The sequence below is a fragment of the Phascolarctos cinereus genome, unplaced genomic scaffold, assembly GCF_003287225.1.
Source record: "Phascolarctos cinereus isolate Bilbo 61053 unplaced genomic scaffold, phaCin_HiC Scaffold_4;HRSCAF=312, whole genome shotgun sequence".
NCBI classification, from domain to species: Eukaryota; Metazoa; Chordata; class Mammalia; order Diprotodontia; family Phascolarctidae; genus Phascolarctos; species Phascolarctos cinereus.
This window is the reverse complement of record NW_027555847.1, coordinates 28,300,492-28,318,789: the sequence shown is the minus strand read 5'-3', so window position 1 is coordinate 28,318,789 and position 18,298 is coordinate 28,300,492. Positions and strand designations below refer to the sequence as shown.

The window sequence follows — 18,298 nt, the reverse complement described above, 5'->3', positions numbered from 1 at the left end:
CGAGCTATGGCTAAGAAACAAGCCGTGCCCAAGTGATTTTCTCATGTTTTTGTCACTGCCCACTAGAGACGACACCATTAAAAATGTTTCTGGGGTTATCTTATCATCATTTCTTAAGTATTTGTACTAAAATTTCCCAGTGAGTCTTTTCACTCCCTTTTTATAAGCTGACCAGGCTACATATGGTCAAACTCAGGTTCACACCATCAAGATAACAAAGGCGCAAGACAAAATACCACACATAGCTCTAACAGCTTCTAACAGGGAAGTGATTCAGAATTAAGCAGGGGCCACACAGGCTTATTCTTGATAAGAGATCTCAAAAACAAACTCATCCTCAGAAGTATCAGCTCTTTTTCAGGAAGGCTGTCAGGAGCATTAAGAACTGCCAGAAAAATAGAAATGTACAATCTACGTAAGTGAATTATTTGATAAGATTAATCCATTTGGATAATTGGAAGATGCTAGCTTGTCAGTTACCATTAACCAGCTTCATAATAAATTCTTTAAAATGCCGAGTTTGTTTAATTTACAAAAACGTATGCTATCCATTATCAGGCAGCAAATACTTAGCACATTCTAGGTGAGTTCCTAGAGTTTTCATATGAAGCAAATTAATATCTCAGTGTCTACAAGAATCACTCCAAATTCCCGCCACCAAACGTGTTCTTTATAGCAGAGGCTTTGCAATCTTCCTGTTTGTAGGCTACTTAATTAACAACACACTGAGAGACACGGAAGGGCCAGACAGAGGCCAAGACCTGATGACAACAACCACAGATTGAATGTGAATTTCCCAACTTTCTTCACTAAACACCCCACTTTCAAATGCCTGTCACCTCTATGTGAAAGTCTGAGACAGGTGATTAGCAAGAATCATTTTACTTTTAAAAATGGCTTTTGTTCCTGAGGAGAGATGGTAAAGAGCCATCAGCAGGCACCCAAAATTAAAACAAAACAAGTCTTTTGAACCTGATATCAAGTTCAAGCTCATGTCAGGCCCCACATCATCTCTCGTGAGGCTGACAGCATATTTCAGCTGACCTGGGAGCGATGCTGTCATGAAAAATTAACATGAGGCTGCTACTCCCTATATCCGGTAAAAGGATGCTCCAGGTGTCTTGAGCAGGGGAAGGATGACCGGGGGGGGGGGGGGGGGGGCGGGGACAGACAGTAAAGTTGCTTACAAATCATGGGATAAGCAATTCTGGGATCGGGGCACGGTTAAAGTCACTACCACTCTTTTTATTTACTGGATGCTGGAATTTTCCACCAGACTCCTCACTGGGGCAGAGGTGTTACATTGATCTAACTACCAGATGATGGATGGGAGCATTTTCAATACACTCAAGTTACATGACATTCTCTTGCCAATGTACTTCCCCTCCAGTGTTGTTACCAAAACTCTTCTTCCCTATGCCCGGTTTCTTGCTATGGAATTTAATTGGATTCATTCCCACTCTGTCAGGACACAAAACTTTATAGCTAACTGAACTGAATCAGAGCCGAGACTCTCCCCAAACCCGGATTTCTCACTCCAACAAGAGACGTCATTCTACCTGACCTGTCAAGCAAGGTGTGGCTCTCTGTTACCTTGCATCCTGTCATCCCAGTAAAACGCACAGAAATGCTTTTGATTTGCAACAAGATGGGGACGAGGGCAGGCAAACACCAGCTCAGATACCTCCAGAGTCAAAACAAGACACTCTTTAATCTGATGCAATCAACAATCTAACCAAAAAGGATGGGGTCTCCTGGTCCTCACAAGCCAATGGAAGCAGGGTGAAATTTCAACTGAAATCAAGGAAAGGGAACACCACCCACCACTGACCCCATCAACAGGGCTTCACTTTGGGAACAGCTTAAAACTGGGTTTCCTGCCTAAGAAAAGGTGGTTTTTTGCATCAGCAACAGACAAATTATTGGGAGTCTTGGGGCCAGAGGTTTGGTCTAACTGCAGTGTGGTTCGCTGACCCCGGGGAGTCAAAGCTGTGTCTTCACAGCTCCCCTCTCGCTAGGGCCTGGCACCAGAGCGGGCCTCGGAAAGCTGTCCCCGGCGAGCGGGCCAGACACCTCCGAGGGCAAAGGCGGCATTGAGTGAAGAGACCTCAGGAAGCCTTCCAAAGGGGAACGCACCAAAGAGAGAGGGAAGCCTGCAATTCTGAACTTGTTTTTAAAAATCCCAAGTGTTTGAATCCAGGCAGGGACCCCAAAGTAACCAAAGTCAAACCTGGTACTACTGCCTGGCCAGCTAAATTTCCATGCCATGCCCCTCAGCAAGTGCTGGATACTTCCCAGCAGTCTTCCTTCGGCCTCCTCTATGCAGAGCTGAGATGGGAGTCAGGACACCCGGGGTCACATCCTGCCCGACACTCAGGCCACCAGCTGCTGCCCAGTGAATCCGACTCCTCATTTAATTCAGTGCCTGCCTTGCTCATAATCAATCAGTCAATCAACAGGCCTTTATTAAGGGCCTACTGGGTGCCAGGGCATATGCTAGGGACTCCACACAGAAGGGAGACAGTTCCTGCCCTCAGGCACCTACCTTCCTCAGTACAATGGGCACAAAGTGTGCCCCAAACTTGAAAAGGGAGTGATGAATGAATCACCAAAAACGTTAATAAGACCGGGAGAGGGGCTGGTCCTGGCACCTTAGTTTGGGCAGCGGGGTCAAACTCAAACAGAAATGGGGGCCATTAACCTAGACATCAGGATCCCCATGGCCACAGACTGACTTCATTTTAACGGGTAATGAATGTTATTTGTATTTAATTGTATTTTCAGTTTCTTACATATTTCCCAACTATGTTTTAATCTGGCTCAGGCCCTGCTGGAGAGGGCTGGTGGTATGCGCCAGGTGGTTGGATATCTCTAACCCAGAGTACCGAGGGGGTGAGTGACTTATGCAGGATCCCAAAGGCAGCTGGATTTCACAGTGGATAGAGCACAAAACTTGGAATCAGGAAGACCTAACCTGGCTGTGTGACCCTGGGTAAATCAATGAACCTCTGTACCTCAGTTTCCTCATCTGTAAAATGGGGCTAATAATAGCACTTACCTCTTGTGGTTTTTGTGAGGATCCAATGAATTGTTTGTAAAGTTCTTTGCAAACCTAAGAAGCATCGTATAAATGCTAGCTATTATTCCTGTCATATGTCAAAGGTGGGGAAATGTCGATTATTATTATTTATTCTACTTAGTTTCCTGAAAGTGGTTACCATGGGCCTTTCCCATTTTCCAGAGGCCCAAATGTCACACTTGCAGTGGAAAATCTCAGCTCTTTTACTGAGGAGTCCTGAAGCCATTCAGGCTGCGTCTCCCCATCTAACGCCCGCCATAGTTCGAACCTCAGCCCCTCCCTACTCATGCCTCCTATCTCAGAGGAAGAGGCCGCCAGCATCCTTCAACTCTGGCCCTTAATCCCCTACACTCCCGATTCTGTGATACCCTCCTCCCTGCATGTCTGCCCCTTCCCCTCTGCTGACAACCACACTCAGGCCTCCCTCATACTATAAGAAAATAAACAAAAAGCCCCACTTCTCTTCCTTCAAGCCTGACATTCCCCTGGGCTCCCATCCCATGCTCTCCTTCCTTTCACTACCCACCATTCACAGCGCCTCTCTGCCTCCACACCTGCCGCTCTCCTCTCAATCCTCTGCAATGTAGCTTCTGCTGCTACTCCATTCTCCTACAGACCTAACTGTCAAAGCAAGGGGTTTTGTCTCAGCCTTTGTTTTCCTTGACCTCTCCGCATCCACTCGGCAGCCTGGAGTTCTCCTCTCCCTTAATCAATAACTCCTTCTTCCTGTGGTTCGCTGAATATTGGACCTCCTAGTCCCCATCTTATGCTCCAGTCATTCCTTTGCTGACTCCTCCTCCCCAAACTGCGGCCATCTATCCTTCCATCCCTCCTCCTTGTGCCCTCCCTCTGCCTGGGACTTCCAGCATCCCGATTCTTCAGCTGACTCCCAAACATACAACTGCCCAACTCTCATCTATTTAGCCACAGACCTCCATTTCTAACTACCTTCAAAAGCATCAGTAACTGGCTGCCTCACTGGCATCTCCAATTCAACAGGCCCCAAGCTGAAATCATCCTCTTTCTCAGATAAAAACACGTCCTTTATTGGTTTCTTCATTGGCTAATGGGTATTTTGATTCTCCACTTAGCCCCACTAAATACCTCAGTGTTCTCTATTTCTTCCTTAACCTTTGCATTCATTTCCTTCACAATATTCCCTATATTCAAATCCTCTACATTCCTGTTACAATTTAATTTCTCACATTCATAGTACACACTGTGGTTGTGGCCCTCAATCTCTCTTCTGCCTGCACTACTGAACTAGAAGTCTGTGTGTGTGTGTGTGTGTGTGTATGTGTGTACACACACACACACACACACACACACACACCCCCTCAACAGCCAAGCAAACCCTACTGAGAAGTTAGTTTACAGATTTTTAACAAAACAGTGGGACGTGCCCTTCCACTCTGCTACCATGGATGACTGCACATTACTCCCTCTTACACAAACCACATTCCAGCCAAACAGCCTTGCTGGCTGCTCCCTACAAGCGACATTCCATCTCCTGTCCCTTGCCTTTACACAAGTCAACCTCTTTGCCTGGCATGTATTTCTTCGCCACCTTCACTCTTAAGATCAATCTCCAGCTTTTAGCAAGGCTCTGCTCAAGCGCGCCCCCCAACAAGCCCTTCCTATTTACTTCTCTGTGCACGTATTTCTCCCTTACCTCCAAGAGAACAGAAGCTCACTGAGGCAGAACTGCCATTCTGTTCCCGTAGCTTCAGTGCCAAGCATAGCGCCTGACATAACAGTAGGTGCTTAATAATGAGTAATGAATTGGATGGAATGGTATCAACGCTGCTGGCTGACCAGAGTTTTGCTGTCTTGCCACCTCTACTTTATTTACGTGATTATAGCCTTCACGTTGTTTTGTTCTGTCTCCATTAGAGTTCTTTCCATGTTTCTCTGAATTTTTCCCATTTGTCATTCTTTGCAGTTTGGTTATGAAGAGAGACAGTGTGGCACAGTGGGTAGAGTGGCCTTGGAACCAGTAAGACCTATGCTGTAGTCCTACTTCTGATACATAACTGCTGTGTGATCCTGGGAGAGTCACTAAAACAATCAGCATTATAGGCAACTTCCTAAGATTATAAATTACCTTGGACCGGTAAAGGGATTTCCCCCAACAAGCAGTTTCCTCCACCAAAGACTCAAAGCTCCCATCCTGACCTCTGTGTTGCAGTGAAATAACACTACATTTACATTTATGCAGCCACTCCACAATCACTGGGCAAACAGACATTTTTGTTTTTTCAGCTTTTTGTAATCATAAATAATGCTATGAATAGGGGTTCCCCCCCCCTTCCTTCTAAATGGTCTTCTCCCCTCCTCCGAATCAATCCTACTTCTGTGCGTGTGTTATATGCCAACAGAATGCCAGTGCCATGGATTGGGAGCCATGGGGACCTCAAAATCAGAGGCCCACTAGCTGTTATGAGTCCCCACTACACAATCTACAACAAATAGTTATCCAGACTCTGGCTAACGCCTCTGAAAACTATCTCTGGCTGCATCCCATTACGTAATTACAAGTGTCTCCTTCTGCGAAACTCAACTCTGTCCCCACTGATCCCAGTCCTACCGGGCCCTAAGCAGAGTAAAAGTAATCCTTCCCCTTCGGACAATCCTGACTTTTACATGGCCATTTCCCCAATAAGCCTTCTTTTTTCCTAAATCAACATTCCTAACTCCATGTACTAACCCTTGTGTAGCATGGCCGCGCTCCAAGAGCTAATATCCTTCTCTCTGACTATAGCTTGTATTTTATACGACCCACTGAAGAATGTGGGCTCCTTGAGAGCTAACCTATTTTACTTCTGTCTTTGCAGAGAAGGAGTGCTTAAAGATTGGCTAACTGATAGTTTGACCCACAGGGGGTTCTAAACACGAGGTGTATGAGCCTTTACCTACATACACACACACATATACACACTATTTTGATAACTATTTCAATAACTGGTTTCCTTTGAAATACTTATTTTTTTTTATTTTATTCATTTAAAAATATATTCTGAAAAAAGGCCCACAGGCTCTACCAGACTGGCAGAAGGGTCCATGACACACAAAAAAATGAAGAACTCTCAGTCTGGAGTCTCTTTACCATCCTGGCTGGCTGTTCCTCTCTGAATGTGTTCTAGTTCATCAATGTTCGCTTGAAATGAAATTTTCTGAAACACAATACTTCCAGATAAAGTCTAAGGCTACAGAATACCCTGGAATGAGCTATCATTTCACTCATTTTGGACACTACAATCATAGCAACACAATCACACAAACTGCTGTCTGATCATTTCCCAAGGGCACAGCTCCGGTAGATAGCATTCCACTGGTCAGAAACCTTCAGTGACAACAGCCCCCTTCCCCTCTGCCCCAGTCCCTGCTTTTACCTATCATATAAAGTCCAAGATCCAGGCTTTTCACAACAGGGCTCTACCTGGCTTTTCCAGCCTTAACTTCCTTTCTTTCAAGCACCCTGCACTGTAGCTGAACATTTCCTGAATCTATTCTCCATGGCCCTCATTCCCATCTCTGCCTACTGAAATACTGCAGGCCCTTCAAGGCCCATTTCAAATGCCATCCACTCCATCAAGTTTTCCTCGATGACTCCAGTTAGAAGCCACATCCCCCATCTCTGAACTCTCAAACCACTCTGCACCCCTCCTAGGCGCTCAGCCCCTTCAACCTCGTATTTTAGTGACCAAGGACTATCTAGTCCTCACCGTCAGTTTGCAGGCTCCTTGAGGGACATGCCAGTCTCTCCTCCCCAGAATATGGCGCAGCGCCCTTAGTCTAAATGAGCCTCCATCTTGTTTGCATTACAGACTTCTACAGGAAATAATAAATGCTACCCAAGAGCCCTCTCCTAAACACAAGTCACTTGAAATCCACAATGATGTCAGCGGGCAGTGGTAATATACACCACCAACTGAAATTCACAAAGAACCTCTCAAACTCACCCAGATGCTTGATCAGATCTCTGAGTCCCATTCACAAGCCGGTGAGGAGCTTTGCTCTTTCTTTTCCCTCTCCAGTGGAGGGGCTATTGCGGAATGAATGACACAGCTAATAGGCAAACGAAGAAAGGAGAAAAGGCAGGGAGACGTCCCCAGCAAGGGACCTGGATAACCCACAGACCGGCTAACAGGGAATTACACAGTTGGCTGCAGGGTGTATTACCTTACTCGGCAGTGCTAAATATACACAACTCATTAGCCTAGGATGCTGCGGAAGCTGAAAAATACAAGTACAGAGTTAGGAAGTATTTCTATAAAAGGGAGGGTGATATACCCATAAGATGGGAGGAAGATGATAGGAAGAAGTCAAGGCTTTTGAGGAGACATCTCTATCTTTCTGAAGTAAATATCACAGATAACAACCATGTGCCCTAAGAAATACCCTTCGGGTCCCATGGTAAGAGGCAGAACCTATGTGATGCTGGGCAAATCACATCCTCTCTTGGTTTCCTTAGGGGAAAAATGAGGGCCATGGGCAAGATAACCTCTCAAAGCCCTTTCAGCTCAAAATCCTATTGTGTGAATGAATGTTAGATCAGGTCCTACCTAACAGAGTATTTCTTAAAGGTTTTTTTTGGAGGACTAAAGGCAGAGATGCTTGGACCGTCCATTCCATTGACATAGGGGACTCTCCCAGTGAGGAAATTCCCTCCATTGATGAGAACTAACAGCTTGTCTATAATTTAAGAATCTTAGAGATCTGCCTAAGGCACTGAGATATTAAGTGGATGGCCTAGGGTCACACAGCTGGTTTGTGAGAGGGGCAGGGCTTTCTGCCTCTGAAGCCAAGGCTGGTTCTGTTATGCTGCCTTTCCTCTATGTTCTCATAGATTTCAAAATTTCAAAAGCTTTTAGAATGGATTTTGGTGAGAACTACAAACTAAGTCAAAGAAGCCAGGGGAGTTATTTTTTCTCAAGAAGTTCCAGCTAACAAAGAGAAGAACATTATAAAAAGAGCCATCTGAAAATGCACTCCATAAACAGTCAAGATTGGCAGAAAATCCCTCACCATAGTTAGGTAAAATTCACTTCTAAGTAGCAGGAGACTAGCACAGTGGAAAGGATGCTGGACTGAGAGTCAGGGACCACATCTTATCTCTAATATTTACAGCCTCTATAAGCCTCAGCTTCAGTTTCCTCAACTATAAAATGAGGAGGTTTTGACTGGATGCTCCCTAAGGTACCTTCTAGCTCCTAACCTATGATTTATATTACAGCACTAAACACGAATGACCCACTGATTATCTGTGGGTGTGTTACCTGCAGAAACACGGGGCATCCTTCCTTCTTACTTGTCAATTATAAATGGGACTGGTAGGTAAATAGGAAGAAGTAAGAGACAGGCTTGAGGCAAGCATCTGAATATGGCATGTGCTAACGATATTAGAAAGCCGAACACTAACGCATTGTTGGTGAACTTGTCTGTATCCCAAGGAGATCATAAAAAGGGAAGAGGATCCACATGTAAAAATATATTTATAGCAGCTTTTTGTGGTGGCAAAAAACTGGAAATTGAGGGGATGCTCATCAGTTGGGGAATGGTTGAACAACTTGTGGCATATGAGTGTAACGGAATACTATTATGCTATGTAAGAAATGATGAGCAAGCAGATTTCAGAAAAACCAGGAAAGACTTACAAAAACTGATGCTGAGTGAAGTGAGCAGAACCAGGAGAGAACACTGTATATGGTAACAGCAACACTGTGCAATGATCAACTATGCTAGACTTAGCTCTTCTCAGTAATGCTGATCTAAGACAATTCCAAGGGACTCAAGGTGGAAAATGCTATCAGCATCCAGAGAAAGAACCATGGAGTCTGAATGCAGATCAAAGCATGCTATTTTCACTTTTTTTTCTTTTGTCTTTCTCATGGTTTTTCCCTTTTGTTCTGATTCTTCCATGACTAATGTGGAAATATGCTTAACATAATTATACATGTATAACTTATATCAGATTGCTTACTGTCTTGGGGAAGGAGGGGGAAAAATTTTGAATTCAAAATCTTATAAAAGTGAATGTTGAAAACTATCTTTACACGTAATTGGAAAAAATAAAATATTATTAAGTGAAGAAAAAACCAAAAAAACCCAAATAAGATTTTAAAAAATTATATGGTTCTATATTATTTAAACTCCTCATTCCTTGCCCTTTGCCCATAAAACACACTCTCCCAGTGTAAATATCTGACAATTACCTACACACACAAACACAATACCATGCTGTCTCTCAAATATGTATGTATGATTGTATATGTAGGAAGAGCTGGGTTCAAATCCCGACTGACACTTAATAGCTATGTCATCCCAGTAAGTCATTAAATCTCTCTGAACCTTAGGTGACTCTTCCAAGCTATAGATCATAAAGAGCTGGGATCTATGTCCTTGCTAACAATGAAGTCACAAGTCCCTAAGGATTAACTGATAGAGTTAACATTTCTTCAAAAGAGAAAACTGAAGAAGTGTGAACACTGAACACTGACCACTGAAACAGGAAGAATCATTCAGCTAAGATCTCAGCTAGCTTTACAGAAGATGATCTCCAATGTTGGGGGGGTGGGTTCATATTTATGGTCACTGAATCATAGATTCCCAGCTGGAAGGGACCTCAGAGGACATCCTTTCATTTTACAGAGGGGAAAATGAGGCCCAGAAGGCTGGAGCGAATGGACCAAGGTCACAGGGGCACTTTTTCAGCCCCCCCCCCCAAATATTCAATATACACAAAAGGATGCTTACTCAGGCCAAGTTCCCACCTTTATTCCTTGGTTTTCCAGACATTAACTGAGTCACTTTCAAAGGCAACACAGTGTAATACAGGGATCAAGCCTCATAAAACCTGTATTTAAACTTACTCCTGAAGTTTTGGGCAATGTGAGAGTGATCCCTGCCAGTTCTAACAAATCTTCGGTTAAAGATGAAGAAAACACATTCAGATGAATTCAGTCAGTTAAGACATACTAGCTAAGCGCTTAAACAAAAAAAAAACAAAGCAAGGAGAAGGTTGTCATTTAATAGACTTACTGACATTCTCATCCCCCTCCTCCCCACCACCCCACTCTCAAACCAGGGCCTGATAGTTTTAAAATGCTACCAACATTAAGAGAGGGTAATTATTAAGAAGCAAAGTGAGTATTCCCCCGCCTTTTCCAACACACAACCATAAATCAAAGAAGGGTCATGGATACTTTGGGGAAGATCTGAAATGACCATTTCTAAATGCTCACCTGAAAAACTGTACCTACCTTTTGACTATCACCATTGTACATATCATTTAAAATATCATCTTTATAACAATGAATGTGTTCTTGTCAAATCACTGACTCTCCAGGCCAAAAAGGAACCACTCCTTACAAAACACTGTGTAACTCACACCTGACTTTCAAAGTTGCTCCCATTACAGGTATGGACAGGTTTACTAGCTCTTTTGTGTGTTATCCTGTTGGAGATAACACAGTCCCCCTGGGAAGTAGGTATTATGATTGTTGGGAGGTGATTTCAAACTGCGCTGAGTAGATTATACAATATTGAAACAAACACAAACAAAACACTTAAAAATCCAAGGTGCTCCACACAAAGCACTCAGTATCGCTTCCACTAAAAAAAAAAAAAACAAACCAAAAACCCAACAACCACAAACAGCATCATCCATCCAGGTAACTTCAAAATAATTACTGCAGGCCGACAACAACTGTCAAGCTGATCCCCCTTACCCCCCAGAGAGGGGCTTGTAAAATGAAAACTTCACTGGCAAGTGGTAAGGAGCAAAGAGCTGTCTGTAAACACTTGGCTAAAATGTGACTTCAGGAGCCCAAACTGCCTCATCAGATTACCAAGGTCCTGAAATCTGGAACTTCACCACTGAAATAAACACCCAACTGAAATATTCTGAACTCTCTGGTGTTTCCAGGTCTCTGGGCACAGAATATACAGCTGGATCCCATTCACACCAGCAGCATGAAAACGCCACATTACCAGGGGAGAAGATTTTGGTGGGGGAAGGGCTGTGTGAATGGACTGTAAATAATGTTGCTAAGAAAGTCGCAGAATTATGGCGACATTGAATAATGAGTCTGCCAAAGAGTCTTCCCCGGGGGCAGCTGTTCACTAATTTCGCACTTTCGAGTAGGCTCACAGCTTTTGGTTGGGAAGGAACCTGAAGTATGTAAGAAGCACGCCAAAGACTCACTGAAAGGCACAGGTTGGCTTCCTGACTCCTTTCTTTCTATAAGGCTTTCTATAATTACAGGGAATTGCCTAGAAAGGAAAATGTAGAGGGGGGCCCACACGGCCTCATATTCTAGAATTTGGGACTTAATTCTATTTTTAAAAGAATAAATCATTCTGCTTCATACCCATTACCAAATGACATGTTGTTTTCGTACCTCATCTTGATGTATGAATCCTTTAAATCTGCCCTGGTAGAATTCCAACTGAAGTCAAGTTATTTTGCCAGTTCATCACAGGGAGAAAAAGTCTCTGGAGGTGCACCTGTCACCACTTAAAGGCATGCTTTGTATCGTCAGGGCTGGCACACAGTGACTGACAGAGGGTCTGACCTCCACGATTTTGTTGTCCCTGGGTCTGACCCATTTGGCATCTCACTCCCAGGACTACATCCGGGTTTTAGATCCCTTCCTCCTCACTCCCCATCTCCGCTGAAGTGCCCACATGGGTGGGGGGGGGGGAGGACAGGGAGGTGTCACGGCCCTGTCAGAAACCGACAGCTCTGAGCTATCTGAACGGAACCACCCCAGGCCATTTCCCTCCTCAGCCTGCACTTGAGGGGCACACTTTGAGTAATAATATCTGCATGGTTTGAGTGTCAACAGAGGAGGAGGAAAAACAACCTAAAAATCCCTACTTGCTCTGAATTTCATGTACAAAGACAGATGTTCCATAAAAGCAGGTTATAGTCGTTTCAATTTTAGCTTCCCCCATTTCCTGTACCAACCACGTTCAGCTCAAGTATCAAAAATACCCCAAAAGAGTAATTATATAAAAACATCTCTGAAGCCACATTTTTGTTTCTGGTCATAACTTTCAAAATGAGAGGAACAAGGCTACCATCAAACTTTTAAACAGAGACTACAAAAAGCCCCTCAAAAGTTCTGCCACCACAGCTCAGATATCATTTCATCATCATCATCATCATCATCATCATTATTTATTATTATTATTATTATTACTTCTTTGACATTGGTCTGGTATGAAAAAAGAAACAAACTGCAAAAGAGAGTCAGAACTCGCCATGGGGAAATATGAAAGGGACTTGATAATTCAATTAAAGAAGCTATTTCTTTGAAAAGTTAGTCCTCTGTAGGCACATGAAATAGGGACAGCGACCTTTCCTAGGAGGGGCTACAGTTCCTAGGAACAACGAAATGACAGCACCACCTGTTGAATACTCGGCTTTGTGATTGTGGTCAGATCCTTACCGAGATTTTTCACTAGTTTTGTGTCTTTTTTTAAGTAGCACAGCAGCCTCACCAGCTATCCAGCATATACCAAAAGGATGCTTATTTATCTCCTGCTAATAATGGTTCAATGACTCCTTAAGAAGCAGGTCAATATTGTCCCCAATGAATTTGGAGAACATTTATTCCATAATATCATAAAATGCATTTCAATGGATACTACGTCCAGACAAACAGTGACATGCTAATGTCCCAATAATAAACATCAAAAACGATTTAAAGTAAATCAACCAGAGCTGGAATGCAGGTAGAAACATAATGTCTTAGAGAAAAATCATTTGAGAAAAATATAGCCCAAAGACCCCTGAAGATTAGAAACCAGAATGTTCTCTCAAGTCTGGGTGGCTAATTTTAAAACTCAATTAAAACAATCCAGTCAAGCTGATTATTTGAATGACATGAAATTTGAAATGAATCAGAATTAAACAGCTAAACTGTCACCTCACTTCCTGCTGGAAGAAAAGTTTCCAGGTATCACAAGCATCAGCCTTCAGCAGAAGCAGACTGAGCTGTGCCGGGGGCCTGGGTGGCTAACGAAACCCAAGTCCTTTCTAACAAAACCCAATTGTCCCTTCCCAGTTCATTCTTTCTTGCACACTTCATTGGAGTCACTCGAGGACCGGCGGGCCGCTGCCCGTCTTTTAAAAAGGCTGCCTGCTCTAACGGCCCACTCTGAGGTGTCTGTGAAAGTGGGTCCGAGCTTTTGAGTGCCCGCCCAAATAGTTTTAAAAACAGATTCCACAGGAAATCCTGAGAAGCGACAGGCCCGAGGCCACAGCTACCGCAAGAAAGATTAAGAAACAAAACACAACATGGTTAAAAAAAAAAAAACAACGTCGCAATGTGACTCCATTTTTAGACAGCTACGTAAACAATCCTGTCTCCAAAAGGGACATCCGTGTCGGACGGAGGCAGAGGAGGAGCAGTTGAGCGCAAAGCTCAGCGTTCTGTCGGAGTTAATGGCAAACCCAGCTCCCATCTGCTTTTGAACTTTGGCCAAATCACTCAAATGACATTTCAGGATGGCTTATGTGGGCCGACTGCAGCCGCTAATCCCTCGTTTCGAGATGATCCACTGTGACCCCCTCACTCTGCAGACCTGCTCCCCGGCCCCGCCAGTGCCCTGTGGGGCGGGGAAGGCACCCACAGGCGAGTGCACACGCACACACTCGCCCCCACCCCCACCCTCCTCTCCGCTCCCAGCCCCGACTGCACAGACTTACACCAACCTTCTGCAGCAGGCTCCATGCAGAGCTGGGCTCCAGGCCAAGTCTTGCCTCTGACAACGGCACGAGAAAACTTGGGCAGCGCTTTGCACCCGCCACCCGTGCAGAGCAGGGGCTGCTCCTGGAGGGCTCCTGGTTCACTTCCATTCAACTCAGCTGGCTGAGGCCGCTTGCACACTTGCTGCTAAAGGCTGGCATCACCCTTCGGGTCTGCCCACCACCTCTGAGTACGCTCCATGTTTGGGCTTATGTAACATTTGCTACTACTGTAAAGAGCCCTTGAATTACAAAGGTCCTGGCAGATAAACAGAAAACAGGAGGTGGAGTCTAATTTTATCTAATATGGTCATACAAGGAGTCCTTGCTGATGTAAAGCAATCCTTCTCTTTGGAAAGAGACTTGCCAGGAACTCAGAGCGATTTAGTATATTCATTGCTTGCAGGCTCAATTTTATGAATACCTTGAAAGTGATACATAATGATACCGTGGAGAAGTACATCATAAAAATTTACATCTTCGGTACGTGAATCTTCATGTTTACGATGTTCAGTGTCATAAGTATCATACAACCTTTTTTAGGAACTGGAAACAGCAGACAGCTCCTTCCCACCTTTCTGCTACCTTTTAAAGGTACGGGTTTCCTTCTCCATGAACTGCAGTGGTATTTTACAGAACTTATTGTAATCTATTTCATTTTTCATACTAAAAAAAACCCCCAGCCCCATCTTCTACACACACTCTGAGAATAACATGCACCTGTTTGTGTTCTGTATTTTGCCAGCAACAGAAAGCTGAACAACGTGTCTAAAGCGTCAGTGCTTCCTAACCTAACTTAGAAAAATAAAACAAAACAAAACTTTTAGATGACCAGTAAAATCTCAGCGACCTCACTGCCACTTTTAGAACTCAATTTTCCCTCCCCATCCAAAGGCCCGTGGCAAATGTTCCCCGGCTTCAGCACGAGCCCCTTTTCTCCACGGCACTCTTCGCCTGCCTCCCTTCAGAATGCCCCCGCTCTTTCAATCATAAATCCTCACCTTTCAACCTAGAGAGAGAACATTCCACTTATCTTGGAATTTCACAACGTTTTCAAAGCTCGGCACCAGCAACACTAGAAAGGCTCCCTTCCAAAACCCTGTTGGCCCCCTTAAAATACTCGACAACAGGCACACGTTGGCTTTCTGGGAAAGTTCCATTGAGAGCCTCAGTGGAGGACAGAGAACAGGCAGGGGTGGGAGAGAGGCTAAGCAAGCTTGTAGTGCACCGAAAAAGGAAAGATGGCACCTGAGTCTGTTTACAGGACCACGAGGGAGCCCTCTGGCCAGCCAACCCAACTACACCTTACGCCCTCCTCAAAGATGTGCAGAAAAGCCACCCAGGCCAGGGAGTGCAGAAAAACCACGAGCTCTCCCATAAGTGGGCCGTGGGGCTGGTCTGCAGACACATAAGGGCAGGGATGATTCTTACTCTCTTTCAAGTCTCTATCCTAATCCCTCCAAAAAACCCAATGAACAAAACTAAGGGTTTAAGTGAAAGTTTTCAATCAGCAGAGAGAATGTAAGTTCCTTGAAGGCAGTGGCTGTGAATTTCTTCTCTCTCTATCTGCAGGAACTCAGTACTGTCCAAGAAGCATTTATGGCATATGTCTGAGACGGTGAAGGGGAGGAAAGGAAAACTCTAACGTCGGAGGACAGTTCCTAATTTTTTTTTTAATCTTCACGAGGCCTCCACAAACAAGGGAATCAAGAAAAGAATCCTGCATGTGGTGCATGGGGTTCTGAACATTGTGTCCTGGACCCCTTCCTGCTGAAGCCAGGGACCTCTTCTCCTAATTAGTTAATACACAAAACACATGAGGATGGCAAAGAAAATCAAATGTACTGAAATAGTAACATTTTTGTGGATATATATGTACTAAAAAAAAAAAGTTAATGGACCTCAGGATTAACCCCACTTGCATGGAAAAGCAATCTCTCATTTCCTTGCTCCATTACGTTTCCATGTTTTCTTCTCATTCTGCCCTGGCCGCCAGTATTTTTGGGGAGTAGCAGGTGGCAAAGAGGGGCCTAATAAAAGCAGGCAAGTTAGAAGCAGACTAAAAGTTCTGTTGGTCATGTCTTGATCTGACTACTTTTTGGAAACATTCTACTTTTGACTGGAACAGGAGATCTCATTCTGTCTTCCATGAAACCATCTGACTGCCCCCAGCGGCTGGTGGTGATTTGAAAGCAAAGGATAACTGAAAAAATGGGCTGGAGTTTTTAAGATAATGATAATGATAATGATAATGATAATAATAATAATAATAATAATAATAATAATAGCTAGCACAGTGTTTTAAGGTTTACAACATAAATTTATCTCACTTACTCTTCACAACTACCATGGGAGGGAGATGCTACATTATCTCCTTTTGCAGCTGAGGAAACTGAGGCAAACAGAGGTTAAGGGTCACACAGCTCCTAAGTGTCAGAGGCTCGATAGAACTCGGGTCTTTCTGACTCCAGGCCCATTGTTCTAACCACTGGGCCACCAGATGCCTCTAACCTAAACTTTGATTCTCTCTTCCAGATACAAAGACATTTACTAAATGTGGTCTGAATGACAAATTAATACTATATTTAATAAAGTAATGATTTTTGGTAGAAATTCTCCTTCAATAGTTACTTCATCTTCTTCTAACCTGCTACTCAATTCTTTCTACATTTCGTTTTTCAGGCTCCAAGGGCAAATAAAGCATAACATATTTATCCAGTGATCCCTGGGTGCAGAGACTCCTTTCCTAGGGGGCTTCATCATGGCCTGGGCCCTCATGGAGTCTTGAGGCTGAAAAGACAGAACCCGTAGTCCAACCAGATCCAGGACAGGAAACAACACTTCACCTTTATCCGGTCCGCAGTCGCTGGTGTTTCCTGCAGACCCCTGGTGACAAGAAGCCCACTGGGCCCACATTAGTCCATTCCACTGTGGAACTGAAGTAAAAAAGTACCTGGCTGTGCCTTCCGCCAGCAGCTCCTTGCTCTGCTCGAGGCCACGCTGAGGAAACTGAGCAGACGCCCTTTCATGCACAGAACAGCCCCTGCCCCCCAGGCTTCTCTTTTCTAGACTCAGCGTTCCCCATTTTTCATGGGGCTACGTTCTGGGCCCTTGGCCACTGCGACTGCTCCCCAGGCTCTATCAAGGCCTGGTATCCACAGGCCCCTCGCAGGGAGCCCAGTGCCACTGGCCCTCTAGGCCACTGCAGCTCTGCACTGAGCTGATACCCCATGACTCTTCTCTGACAAACTACTCACACCCCAGCCCCAAACTGTGCTGCTGAAGTGGATTTTTTGAACCAAAATGTAAGGCTTTCCATCTCTCTTTGTTATCTGTCATCTTAGCAGGTTTAGCCCCAGGCTCCCAGCCTGTCATGAAGCCTCTGAATCCTGACGGTCATTCGGCGTGTTAGATGTCCGCCCTGGCTTGGTCACTGACAAGTGCATCTAGACTAGGAGTTTTTAACCTGAGGCCTGTGAGCTTTGCTTTAAATTTTATTATTTAATATAAAATCTGTTTTCTTGGTAATCCTATGTAGTTTATCTTATGTATTAAAAGCATTATTCTGAGAAGACTGCCAGAGACTGAAAGAAAAGATTAAGAACCCCTGATCTATATCCAAGCCACTGACTTAAAAAAAAAAATAGCACAGGGCCAAAGACAGATCCCTAAGGCACTCCATTGGAGAACTCTGCTAAACAGACATTCCAGTCATGGTCTTATCCTTAAGGTTATCACACCTGTTACCTCATGCTTTGTATGTTTGTGTATAGGCTCTGAAGCCAGGGGTCTAGTCAATGGCTCTTTCTTGGATGGGCAGCTAGGAGCAGAGAGACAGCCGGGCCTGGAATTGGAAAGACCCGAGTTCAAATCGAGCCTTGGGCACTTACTAGCTGTGTGACCCTGGCCAAGTCATTTCACCCCTGTCTGCTTCAGTCTCCTCACCTGTAAAATGGGGGCAATAACAGCACCTACTTGACGGGGTTGTTGCGAGGCTCAGATGAGATGTTTGTAAAGCGTTCTGCAAATCTTAAAGCACTCTCTATCTATATGCTTCTGTGAACTTCTGACTACCTCATCTCCACTGCTCTTCTGCCCACACCCCAGCTCCTCTCTGCGGGATCAAACCTGGTTGATAAAAACAGGTGATTGTCTCCCTTCCTTCCGTCTCCTCTTCAGGTCCCTGCAAGCTCTGGCAGATACTCTCTACCTAAAACACACGGGAGCACGGTCCCCAGAAATCGATGGTAACGGAATGAGCCTGCAGAGGCTACCACCGGGAGAACGGCCAATGGGCGATGGATATTTTGGCCACGGTAACCCACCTGGGCCTGGTGGGCCGTAACAGAAAATGCAGTATATCTTTTTTCCTAAGCCATTTAGCAGAAAAGTCATGACCAGTAGTAATGAATCACCAAAAATAAACAAACAAAAAGGATAAAGCAGATGTTTCTTTTCAGAAT

The 18,298-nt window shown here is 44.5% G+C and overlaps 1 protein-coding gene across 5 annotated transcripts in view; it reads right to left on the bottom strand.

Moving 5' to 3' along the window:
• The window catches only part of ATXN7 (ataxin 7), a 106,513-nt gene that overhangs the window by 26,854 nt on the left and 61,361 nt on the right, over positions 1-18,298 (bottom strand). The window contains exon 1 of one of the 5 annotated variants that reach the window (XM_020978317.2): positions 13,803-14,077. The exons of the other annotated variants lie outside the window; for them this stretch is intronic. Coding sequence (XP_020833976.1) covers positions 13,803-13,821 — 19 coding nt within the window. The 5' untranslated portion in view covers positions 13,822-14,077. Of the gene's footprint in view, positions 1-13,802; positions 14,078-18,298 lie in introns of those variants that run through there. 5 annotated transcript variants of the gene reach the window in all.